The 13,205-nt window shown below is 42.0% G+C and overlaps 1 protein-coding gene across 14 annotated transcripts in view; it reads left to right on the forward strand.

Moving 5' to 3' along the window:
* The window catches only part of ZNF536 (zinc finger protein 536), a 615,457-nt gene that overhangs the window by 262,407 nt on the left and 339,845 nt on the right, over window positions 1-13,205 (forward strand). For all 14 annotated transcript variants that reach the window (XM_069082602.1, XM_069082593.1, XM_069082598.1 and 11 more), the window contains one exon: window positions 475-2,646. In XM_069082602.1, coding sequence (XP_068938703.1) covers window positions 477-2,646 — 2,170 coding nt within the window. In that variant the 5' untranslated portion in view covers window positions 475-476. The remainder of the gene's footprint in view (window positions 1-474; window positions 2,647-13,205) is intronic.

The raw sequence follows: 13,205 nt of genomic DNA on the forward strand, positions 1-13,205 counted from the left end.
AAGGGAAGAAAAGGAAAGGAAAAAAAGAGTATGCAATAGACTTGTCCTGAACTTAACTCATGCAAACAGGTGCAGATGCTACAAAGTCTGCTGGCAAAGAGATGTGGAGGGGGAACAAGGGAAGGAAAAAAAGAGGAAAGGAAGAAATGTAGCCTCTCGATTTGTTATTAGGTATTGAAAGTGGTAAAACATTAATAATTAAAATATGAATGAATAATTGCAGTCTGTAAATAGGAAATACAACGAAGAAGATCTGCCGCTAAAACAAATTGGATGAGCAACACCATATTGCATAATTGGCATTTAATAATTCATTTTTTTATTATTGTTTTTTTGACCATAATTCCTTAGCATTATTATGTGTAGGTAAAGCCTAAAATGCAAATTGTCTGCCAACTGATACTTTTGATTCATTATTCTTAACTACCATTTCCCCACATCTAAATGGCCTTTTATTTTTTTTCCTTCTTGCAGGGATGGAGGAAGCTAGTTTGTGCCTTGGAGTTTCTTCAGCTGTCCCAGAGGCTGAGGCCCATCTTAACAGCACGATCCTTAATGGTCAGTATTCAATGAGCCAGAAGCTGCACCAGATAACATCTCAGCTCAGTCATGCTTTCCCGGAGCTCCAGACCAGGCCCAGCTCTGAAGAGAAGGCCTCCACTCCCCTAGAGGAGAAGAGCCACGTGTCCATGGGAGGCCAGCCAATTGGCAGCCAGATGGCCCTCTTGGCCAATCAGCTCAACCGAGATGTGGACACCAGTCTGAATGGAAGGGTGGATCTGCAGCAGTTCTTGAATGGCCAGAACCTTGGCATCATGTCCCAGATGAGTGACATTGAGGATGACGCAAGGAAGAATCGGAAATACCCCTGCCCGCTGTGTGGGAAGCGATTCCGGTTCAATAGCATCCTTTCCCTCCACATGCGTACACACACTGGTGAGAAGCCCTTCAAGTGTCCCTACTGTGACCACCGGGCAGCCCAGAAGGGGAACTTGAAGATACACCTGAGGACCCATAAACTTGGGAACCTGGGAAAGGGCCGCGGGAGAGTGCGGGAGGAGAATCGGCTGCTTCATGAACTTGAGGAAAGAGCTATCCTGAGGGACAAACAGATGAAGAGCAGTCTCCTGCAGCCACGGCCTGACGTGAAGCCTCTGCCACACTCCCAGCAGCCTCCTCTGGCTAACTGTAACTTGTCTTTGCCGGTGAACCACAGTGTCCCTGACATCTCGAATCCAGTGCCCTCACCAAAGCCGGCCAATGTCCAAGAAGACATGGTGGTTCCCACAGCAGGTTTCCGCTGCACATTTTGCAAAGGGAAGTTCAAGAAACGTGAAGAGTTGGACCGTCATATCCGGATCCTTCACAAGCCCTATAAATGTACCCTGTGTGACTTTGCAGCCTCCCAGGAGGAGGAACTGATCAGCCATGTAGAGAAGGCTCATATCACTGCTGAGTCAGCCCAAGGCCAGGGCTCCAATGGAAGCGGGGAACAGTCAGCCAATGAATTCCGCTGTGAAGTGTGTGGTCAGGTGTTCAGTCAGGCGTGGTTTCTCAAGGGCCACATGAGAAAACACAAGGATTCTTTTGAGCACTGCTGTCAGATCTGTGGGAGGCGCTTCAAGGAGCCCTGGTTCCTCAAGAATCACATGAAAGTTCACCTCAACAAGCTTTCTGTCAAGAACAAGTCTCCCAGTGACCCAGAGGTACCTGTTCCCATGGGAGGTATGTCCCAGGAGGCCCATGCCAACCTGTATTCTCGATACCTCTCTTGTTTGCAGAGTGGCTTCATGCCCCCAGACAAGGCCACCCTGAGTGAACCCAGCCAACTCTACAGCAAGGGGGACTTGCCTATGAAAGAGAAGGAGGTTCTGGGGAAGCTGCTGTCCCCCATCTCGAGCATGGGCCACAGCCTTGGCGAAGGGGACAAACATTCCCTCTTGGGTTGCCTCAACCTAGTGCCGCCACTAAAGTCCAGCTGCATAGAACGGTTGCAGGCAGCTGCCAAAGCGGCCGAGATGGACCCTGTGAATAGCTATCAGGCCTGGCAGCTCATGGCAAGAGGGATGGCCATGGAACATGGCTTCTTGTCTAAAGAGCAGCAGATACAGCGCAACCATGAAGACACTTTGGCAAACGCCGGAGTTCTGTTTGATAAGGAGAAGCGGGAGTATGTGTTAGTAGGAACAGATGGCTCCAAGCAGAAAATGCCTGCTGATTTGGTTCACAGCACTAAAATGGGCAATCGAAGAGACCTGCCAAATAAACTAGACCCTTTAGAAGGCAGTAGAGATTTTTTGTCACATGGTCTCAACCAGGGACTTGATTACAACATGCAAAGTCATGGAAATATGAAGGAGAAGCCCACTGAGTGCCCAGACTGTGGCCGAGTGTTCCGAACCTACCACCAGGTTGTTGTCCACTCCCGAGTCCACAAAAGGGACAGGAAAGCTGAAGAAGAGGTCCTCCAAGGGTGCCTGGAGGAGCGACGGGGTTCTGGCAGTGACCAGGAATCCCAGTCAGTGAGCCGGTCCACCACACCGGGCTCTTCCAATGTTACCGAGGAGAGTGGGGTCGGTGGGGGTCTTTCTCAGACTGGAAGTGCTCAGGAAGACAGCCCACATCCTTCATCACCATCTTCCTCAGGTAGGTTGGCTTCTATTTGGGGGAAAAAAGTGAACATCAACCAATGGAAAACCTCAGAGTTAGAAACATTTCTCAAATTGTCTTTACTCATCAATGTCTTATCTAGGTCTTTCAAAGTGGAAAATAGATACAATTTCCTCCTTAGTCTTATGTCATTGTCGATTTTTAAGAACATGGGTCATCTGGCCCCTTGCTCTCATTCTCTTTTATACCTTAAACAGATTTTGATCTTTTCATTTTCTATCCTTCATATAGGAGTGGAAAGCAATCTCTTACTCATCTCAGACATTTGGAGGTCCCTTTTTCCTGTGTACCACTAACTCTCCTTGCCCCAGCCCTGTTTCCTTCTCTGAGGGCCTCTCCCATGGTATTCTAGAACTAGGATCTTTCAGGATTTCTTGGATTATCCATAGCTGGAGCTGGATGAGGGGGCCCCTATTAGCCTTTTCCCTAAAAATACACCTCCATTATTTTCCCAGCCCTCCCAAATAGACCACTCTTGTAGTGTGGAAACAATCCCTCCCCAATATAATTTTCCCCATCTAAACTCATACCCATGGAGCAATGGAAAGGGTTCACAGGACCCCTGTTCAAATTCCCTCTCTGCCACAACTGCAACATAAAGGAGTTGGCCTAGATGGCCTCCATAGTCCCTTTTTCTCTCTAAAAACCATGATCCATCTCTCTGGGAGGTTCTGTCATGTGGATCTCATCACCTTCAGCTAAGCCCACATATATTCTGGGAACTTGTCAAAGTTTAGGCTCATGCCTTAAATTGTACTACATGCCACATTCACTTTTGATGTAGGTTTATGAAATAACAACTCCCTCCCCACCAAAAACATTCTTTATAAATGTTCATAAGCAATTGAGCTTCCTCATCCATTTTTTCTTTTCTTTTTTTTTTAATAAAAAGTCTTAGCCTAAGAAAGCTGAATTACAATCTCCACACCACGGCAGGTAAGATTTCTGGCTTCGTCCCTATTTCCAAAGCCACTTGCTAATGGACAGCAAATGGAACGTTCTATCTCTAGCCCTTTATAAGGAAAGCACCTTGCTAATACTGTAATCATTCTGCAAGGCTAACAACAGAGGAAATCATGCCATAACAAATACTCTGTTACTAATGGCAACATTGATTTCTGCAATCAGCCATTAAGTCTAGAAAATGAAAGACAGTTTGAGGCACCTTAAGGCATTACATTGCCCACTGTTAAAGATCTGGTAGCAGGCTGTCGAGGTTAATTCTTTTTAGTCGCCCCCACCCCTACCCCATTTCGATAAATATTTTAGCATCGGAGACAATTCTCTGTTACAGTTATTAAGTATATGCTAGTTTAGTTTGTTGTTATTGTCATGCTTCAGTATACCCTACTTTGAGGACAAAATTAATATAAAAATAAAGCGTTAGTTTGCTGGCTTATTACAAACCAGTAAAGAACTCTTAAGACACATAAATCTGTGCTCCACATTCCACAGATTCCTATAGTACTTAATGCTGTTGTTTAAATACCCATGAAACACACTGTCTACTCTAGGAGCCATAGCCTTGTCGGCGATTTATTACTGGTGAGACACATTAGAAAATTCTAAATAGGAGCACGAGTACCACGTAGGGGCTAATTTCATAGTGTGGAGAGTGATTAAAATTGTTTTTAGTGACTGGAAAGTGCTAAGATAAAAGGGATTAGTTTCCGCTTTTCACGGCCTGATACTAAAAGTACTTTATAAAACTTTGCTGTTTTCAGAGACTGGAGGGAAAGAACCGTAACCCTGTGTCAAACAGTGGATATGTCTTTCTTTGGGCTCAGATGGGAGGGTTCCCCTGCCAGGTAGTTCAGCTCTGCTAATATTAGGCTAGAGAAACCTAAGGAATAGAACTAGAGAGAGAGTCTGGGACATTCTGAAATTTAGGGAAGGACCCTGATAAAATGCTGACTGAATTCAGGAATTCCTTGAGAATCCAAAATTGGCTGAAAACTAAAAGATGTTATCTGTTTGGCCTAATAACAAATGTTTAGCTTTGGAAATGACACATTTACCCTGTCTTTCTCACCTTCTGGCCAAGTGATAGCCAATGTTTGATTCCCCACATCCATCATTTTCTTTATTTCCAAATACATATTGTATTAAAGGAATACACTCTCAGTTTTCCAACTCTGTGGAAATTTTCTAATTCCAAGACTGCATATGTCTGAGAAAGAAAAAAAAAACCCCAAAACAAAATACAGTTGGAGTTATCTACAAACTTTTATTTCTACCTTGGAATCAGCTGATAAATGTGTCTACCGACTGAGTCCTTTCTAAGGGACTTAAAAAAAGTTTTTCCTCTTAAAAATGTCTATTTTGGATTCGTGAATAATTTGGAAATGAATGCAACAACAACAAAATTATATATACTTGGAAAAGTCTGGCATTAAGTTTTTTCTTGAGCTAAAAACACTCAAGCAAGCCTGGCTAGTCAAGTTTTTAAAAACCAAAACCAAGTGTGATTTTGCATAAATGATATTAAACTAGATATATCTTTCAATGTAGCATTTTGGCATTTTGCCATTACCTGTTATAGAGAAACCTGCGAGGTGAAGACCAAAGTCTTTGGACCTGTAAGTAAGAATGCAATACTTATTGAGGCTTTTATTAAGAAATTACTGCAAAATGGAGGGTTTTACAAATTTCTCAGACAGCATAACAATGTCTCAAAACTTCATTTGCATCACTTGATTCTCTTTTTTGTTGAAAACTGGGTCAGTAGGGCCTGAGAAACTATTTTTTTCCGATCTCAACCAATGAATTCTTCTTTATAAATCGCTGCTCTTAACATGATAGTAGTTCTGAATTCATCATAAAAAAACCTTTTGACAGAGAGCCTCTTAGAACAGATCTCCAGAAGAAGGCTTACAAAGAGTGGCAGAGAAGTCCTTTGTTATCTGATGTAATTCTTTGCAAAGGAGGATTGGGAACCGAGTGGCTGTTTAAAAATGTCTTGCTCAGGCTGAGAAGAAGAAAGGGTCAAGTTTGCAATCAAACAGTTATTGCCGAGATGTGTGACTGTCACTGGCTAGGCTAATGTGGTATGCAGCTGTTTGTTATGTGAGTAAAAGAATGTTTGAATCAGTGAACATGTGAAAATGACTCCACTGAACCAGAAAATGTATTTGTTCTCTAGCTCTCCAGACTGCTGAGAACTAAGCTTAAGATCAACTGCTAAAACTAGGACCTTTGACAAATTGAGAGGTCATATTTTCTAATAGAAAATGGACAAAACTAGACTGCACACAGATCACTTCCCTGTCCTTTTCTTTTTGTATTTATCATTTATTTTTGTTTATTTGACTTTCCAATAATTTCACACAATAGTAGATGTCATTTCTGCCACCTCAGGCAATACAAAGGAAAACTATTGGGAAACAGGAAACTCAGAAGCACACTTTTTCCTTTCCTGACATGTAGAAAGCAGTACATATGTTTTCGTCCTATGCTGGTTGTGGTTGCCTGATTGCATGCAAACCCCCTGATGGAATTAATCTCTGCATCGTTCTCCTAAAAACATATCAAAGCATGCATCCCGGCCTATCTCATTTCTGGCTCAAAAAAAAAAAAGTTTGTGTTCTTCAGATTTTGCTTCGGAAATAGCACACAGAATAATTAAAACTTAATGTAGTAAGAAACGATACTGTTCATTATATCCAACAGGGTAGTTACCTTCTGCATTTTCCCATAATTTTGGTGTGGGGATAATTGAAGTCTTGATGGTGGGAAGGGGGTAATTGAATGCATTGACCCTCCAGTTCATTAAATAAAGTAGGCCAAGTTACATGATCAATGGAAATCAAGGGAGGCAAAGACGAAATAAAATATTGTTAACCTTCATTACTTCTTGTTTAGTATTTAGAGGTGGGCAAGAATTATTTGACCAGCTGGCTTGGAACCCTTGTGATATCTCTTTTTGTTTGTGGAATTTTCCTTAAACAATGAGTCTCAGACCATATTTGGGTCCAAATGGCAGAACAAATCAGAAGCTTTTGTGCAGGACATCCTTGCATATACATAGGCTAGACAGCAATATGATAGTTTTTCTTTCTTGCCTTTTTTTCCTTCTTATCTCTTTTTTCTCTCCCCTCCCCCATTTAGTTTTGTGATAGCCATCGCCTGCTCCAAGCAAACAAAACAGGCCAAAAAAAAATTAAGTCTGAGGATTAAGATCTTCATTTTTTTTTTGCTTGTGCATTCCAATTGTTCTTAAAATATTTGGCAATGTCAATTAGTAACTGAGCAGAGTTAGCTGATGAACACAATTTTCCAGTAGACTGAGCACCCTATTGTTGTCGAGCTAACAGCAGATTTCTGAGGTCATTATCATTCGCTGCTAGCTTGGCCCAGCTGCTTCATGCTGCAAAAGCCAAACTTTATACTGGAGCTGGGGGATGGCGTGCAGCAACAGGGGGCTGGGGAGGGAGAAGCGGGAAGTTGGCTGGAAAGCTGAAGAAAGTCATTATCGGCATCAGAAAGAGAAAGGAAAAGTTTCTTGTGTATTCCAGGCAACTTGCTTACTCCTGCCCCTCCCCAGCTCTTCTCCACCTGGAGGTCTGGATGCGTCTTACTGACCAGGGACCAAAGGCATTAGCAGCCTAAACGTTGAGGACACACATAAGGGAAGGGAGATAGTCCTTGCTTGGAGGACCTCACAACCTGATTGGGAGATACGCCACATCAAAGAAAGTCCAGTTGCCAGACAGATGGAAAAGCCCAGAAATCCTAAGGGTGTAGCCGCAGGGCGGATGGCAAAGACCAGAGATTTTAGGTTTCATCAGTAGGTCAAACGGATGATGCCAGGGGTCTGCTAAGCCTAGAGATAGGGTAGATAATAAGGTCTGGAACATCTTAAGGGGCAATTACAGAACAGATGGTAAGGCATGGTGATACTCCATTTCCCTGGAAGGAATAGACTTGGTGACTCCCTCTCCTCCAGGCTGTGTAAGCAATCAAGTAGCCTGGATGGTTTTGGGGTAGCCAGAGCCATGGAAGAGGCAAGTAAAGAAGGCTGGGGTGGGGGAGGTCTTGACTCTTCTGGCCACCTGACCATCCCAGAGAAAAAGACTTTTTTCCTTTTTTTTTTTTCCTTTTTGGTGGGGAGGAAGAAGAAGAGACTCATTCTACTTTTAAAAGTTTTCAGGAGCAGCCAGGTAGCACAGCGAGTAAGAGCACCGGCTCCAGTGTTGAGAAGACATGGAGATCGAATCCCGGGCTCAGACTCTTAGCACCCACCCAGAAACACCTGGCTGTGTAACCTTGAGCAAGTTACTTAACCCCCAATTGCTTAGGGGCGGGCAGCTGGCTCAGCGAGTAAGAGCACTGGCTCCAGTGTCGGGATGACCTGGATCAAATCTGGGCTCAGATACTCAGTACCACACCCAGAAATAATAACTGGCCGTGTAACCTTGAGCAAGGCTTTAAAAAAAAAAAAAGTTTTCAGACTGCAGCTGCAATTTCATTGATACAGAGAATTCCCCAAGAAGAAATTCCCTCTGCCAATACAGATCAGCACCTGCTCTGAAATTATAGTCTTAGGAAGCTGCCTTGGGGCAGTTTAAGTGACTTGCTCTGGGTCACAGAACCAGCATATTTCAAAGGCAAGATTGGGGATCAGATCTTTCTGTATCTGAATCCATATTTCTCTCTCTCTCTGCTTTTTACCCAACTATCTCCAAATTTATAATTTGATGATCTAGAGACTCATGAACACATCTCTGTGTCTACTTAATAGTTAAAATGATAATCTTGGGGATTATAAGCAGTGAGTACTGTTTAGATTGGCAAAATATCTTTTTGAGAAGATAATAAACAGAAATTTATAATAAAAGCAATATTTAATGTAGAAGGGTCCCCCCAACACAAACCATACTTCACCTCCCTGTGGGTTGGATGTTTTTTTTCCTTGACCTGCCTTATTTGGGCTCTGGTTCAGTGAGATGAGAAGTTGTACTTTTTAAAGCTCAGCTGTTATAACTGAGCACCATATGCAGCCCTTCAAACCCTGATATGGAATACTGTACATGCTGCTGCCTGTTTGTAGGAGGTTTACAGAAGCTTGAGTTGTGTGTATTAAAGCTGTGTACATCTAGACATTTGCAAGAGCATTTCCAGCAGAGCTGCTGTGGGTGCAGGCCTCTGCTAATAACCTGGCAGGGGCTCAGCACTAGATTCTCAGGGAATTCCAGCCAGTGCCAGGGCCCGTGGAAAGGTCAGAGGTCAAAGTGGAGGGGGGGGCTCTCCTCCCCCACATCCATTATGGGCTTTTTCCAAGCCAGCCAATTTAACCTATTTTGAGTTTGAAGTCACTCTCAAAGTGTTCCCTTTTGGGGAGGGGTGTATATGTTTAGGCTGTTTTGGTGGTTTTTTTTTTATTCCAGTGATTAATAAAGTGCCTAGAATATAGTAGGTACATCCTACATAGCTATTGATTGATTAATATAGGAAAGGTGGTCATAAAAACAATTTAAAAAATTTTTAAAAAGTTAATTTAAAAATTAAAAGTTAAGAAAATAAAAGATTAAAGTTGTCGTTTTATCTTTATTATGCTTTCTCTTTGACAAGAATGTGAATACTGACCAAACACTTTCATTTCTCATATTTTTTTAGGTTTTATTGATGACTTTTGTGTTTACATGAGTTTCATTTCCAAATTTATCCTTTTCCCCCACTGAAAAAAGATCTTTACCTAACAAAAAAAGTTAAAACAACCATACAAAAGTTCAGCAAAACCTCACTGACTACCTTCTACAATATCTATAATAGTTCACACCCATTATCCCCCACCTCTCCACCAAATGGAAGATAGGGTATTTTCTCATCTCTTCTCTGGGTCCAAGTTTGTTGACTTCTTTTGGTTTCTTTCTTTTAAATGTTAAGGAATTTTGTATTGTTTTATTCTTGGTAGCAATTACTTGGGGAGAGCTAGGAAAAATCTGGAGGTTTCACTGTTTCCTTGGCTTGTTTGAGCTTTGATACAACTGCCTTATGGTGTTCTATTAGCATTTTAGAAAATGTGAAATTGTAGCAACTTTAACAGTCTCTGCCATGAGCAGTCCAGAGTGCGATGGGTTGAAGGCTGCATTCACTGCCTAGACCTTTAAAGAGTAAAGTCTGCTTTGCTTTTTCAGTCGATTTCCAGGAAATCGTGGTAAGTTTACACTTTCCCCTTTGGACTCAAACTTTCTTTGGATAGGAATCTTAGCTGAAAATTAGTATAAAGGTCAAGCTGCCTGAGATCTTTCATTGATTCTCACAGTTATCCCCTCTATCAATTCAGGCAAGTCCTCCAGTCATTTTTCCTTAGTTTATCTGTTCTCAGTATGGGTATAATAGGAATGCTGGGAAGGAGAATGAGTAAATGCTCAAAAAGCTTTCCAAAGATTGATAAACTCCACAAGGGCTATAATATTTCTATTTACACAATGGATTCAGAAATGTAAATATAAAATTTAATGATAATAAGAAGACATAACTTATTTCAGAATGAGAAGTGACAATGAAGAATTTTATTTTCAAGTAGTACATGGAGGGTAAGCCTCATGGTTCCCATTGACTCAAATGGTAGGTTCTGAGGTGATTTCCTGGATTTCTCTTTGGAAATGTTGGAGCAAGATTTAGTAGATTTCATTGTATAAGCAATGAAGGATGAATGAATGAACCATTTATTAAGTACTTACTATGGGCAAAGCACCGTGCTAAGTATTGGAGATACAAATAGAAAAGTTAGACAGTCCTTGCTCTCAAGGAGCTCACATTCTAAATGAGGGGGAATCAACATATGGAAGGTTTCTGATACAAATCAGATGGAAAGGGTGCAGCAGCAAAGTAGATAGAAATGCCTCTTCTTGGATGCCATTGCCATTGATAAAATCATATCAACAGTTGACAGTGCCAAGGACTTTGATGACAAGTCCTTTCTTTGCAGGGTCTTCAGTCGATGTGTCTGTGGCACCTGCTTGTCTTTCATTTGTCCTTTTGTTTGGAGAATACTAGTCATCCATCTGCAGACCTGCTTTCCTGTTAACCTTTGAAGTGACATGTCTTTGCTCCTTTCTGTCTGGCCATGTATATAGGTAAAATAAGTGATTGCATGGCTAGGGAGATTTTAGAAGTAACTTTAAGTTTAACTTAAATATAGCCTCTTCTGGCTAGCTTCTGGCTCAAATTTCACCTCTAGTGTTCATGCTTTTGAATTGTTGCTCTAAGTATGTTCAAATGCAAGTAGTCCTTGGAAGAGTCCCTATATTAAATTTTATCATCGATGAATACTTTAGCAAGGGTAGGTTTACTAACTCCCTTACCCAAAGTAACCTTTTTTTGATGCTGCTGCTACTACTACTACTACTACTACTACTCCTACTGCTACTACTACTACTACAATTAAAAACTACATTTATATAATATCTACTATGTGCCAGGCATTATTCTAAGCACTTCATAATTATCATTATCACATTATAATTATTATCTCATTTGATCCTCATAATAACCCTGGAGGTGGGGGAGGGGCAAAGGCTATTATTACCCCTATTTTGCAGTTGGAGAAACTGAGGCAAACAGGGTTAAAGGACTTACTCAGGGTCACACAGCTAGTTAGTATCTGAGGCTAGATTTGTACTCAGGTCTTCCTGACTCCAGGCCTAGATCTCTATCCAGCGTGCCTCCTGCCTGCCCCCTGAGGATCACAGGATCATAGATTTGTCCTTATAGATAATCTATGGTGAAAGGGGAAGGACTATCAACATTTGGAGTTCCTAAGGGGGGTAAGGAGGGAATGTCATTAAGCTAGAAGGGAGAGGTGGGGACAGCAGAGACAAGCTTGTATAACAGTATGGCAAAGAGGAAAGAGGACAGGATTGGTAGTCAGCAAGACCTGTTTTGAATCCTGCCTCTGGTGAGGACTAACTGTGTGACCCTGGCAAAGTCATTTCATTCCTCTGAACCTCTTTTTCCTTGTGTAAAATGAGGATGATAATAGCCTCTACCTGTCATGTTGTTGTGACTATCTAATGATATCATGTTTTCAACATATTCTGCAAACTTTTAAAGTGCTGTATTAGTGCTAATGATTATTATTCATCCACTTTACATTTCTCAGTTCTAACCTTGGAGACTTATTTAGGTTATAGAAAAAAGAAAAGTGGGAGAATCTAAGCTGAAAGGAGAGAAAGGGAGAGTTGGTGGGGGTAGAGAGAGAGAGAAAGGGGAGGAGAGTGGGAAAGAGAGAAAGACAGAAACAGCAAGAGACAGAGACATAGAGGGAGAGGGGTCTGTGAATATTTTTCTTTTCCTCCTAAATCATGGATGTTAGCAGGATCGTTGTCAACATTAAAGCCATTTTTAATGGTAAGGTAGAGAAACACCTGCCGAGACTCAAAGATTGAATACGGGTAAACTTCCTACTTTAGACATGATCAGACTTGAGGCTTTGTCATTTGGGCCCTCTGGGCTTTCTTCCTTTCCCTTCTTGGTAATCTACCTTCTCTTCCTGCACAGTGTCCTCTGTCGGCATCTGGCTAGCTCATTCCTCTACCCTTGTTGATTGGGGGTTGGCAGATTTCGATGAATGCAGCTCAGCCAGAAGGTCTTGCAGATGGGGAGAGGGAAAAGGGCCCTTGGAAGTGTCCATCCTCCAAGAAGACTGCCCAAGTCAATGTGGGGCTTTCTGATCTCTTGTGGGAAGGGATCACTGGAGCCAGGAGAAACGACCGGGTCTTCCATCTTTTCCTGGCAGGAGCTGGGGGATGGCAACATTTACTTAAGCTGTAGAATCTGGCACGGTCATCGTTAGGCACCATCTGGAAAACCATCCTCTGAACACTACAGAACCTATGAAAAGAAACTTTGGAGTCTGGGATTTGGGCTTCTTGTTGGTCAAAAGCTAAAATCTCTACAAGTATATAACCAAGTCTGAGTCCTTTGGAGGTAGAGTTTTGAGAAGTATTCTTGTTCGGTTTTCATAGGGCAAATTTGTGGCTACTATTAACTCCCATGCATAGAGTTCTTTATGAGCCAAATTTGGTCCTCCTTGTTTCCAAGCATACCAGTTCCCACCATCAACAGTAAGCTTAATTTTTGTCCATCTCGCTCTGCCATAGTTATTGCCTTTTTTGACCTCTGTAATAACAGGGCTTATTAACGCTAATGTGAAAAATGAATATTGTTCCATTCAAATGTGCTGAAGAGGCAGGATGCAAAGTCCAGCAACTCTACCCTGTAACTCATGCAATGCCAAACTAAGCACAGAGATTTGCTACCATCCTTTCTATGATCCTTGTCATCACAAAGCTTGCAAAGTCCCCAAACAATGCATGTCTGAACAATATATATTGCTACCTGATGGGTGGGCTGCTGCCAATAGGATGTTAGATGTAAAGGGCTGCAGTCCGGAAAGAATTAATCTACCTCCTGTGATTTTTTTTTTCATTCCCAGGGGGAAAATGTCCTGAGTTTGGCTCCTCATGGTATGAAGCTCTTTGTTTGGAACCTTGCAGTGTTATGGGACATTGGCATGTGTCTAGGAGAAG

This window comes from Petaurus breviceps, unplaced genomic scaffold, assembly GCF_028583685.1.
Source record: "Petaurus breviceps papuanus isolate PSGF00001 unplaced genomic scaffold, PetGlider_PUasm1.0 171, whole genome shotgun sequence".
In the NCBI taxonomy this organism is placed as follows: Eukaryota; Metazoa; Chordata; class Mammalia; order Diprotodontia; family Petauridae; genus Petaurus; species Petaurus breviceps.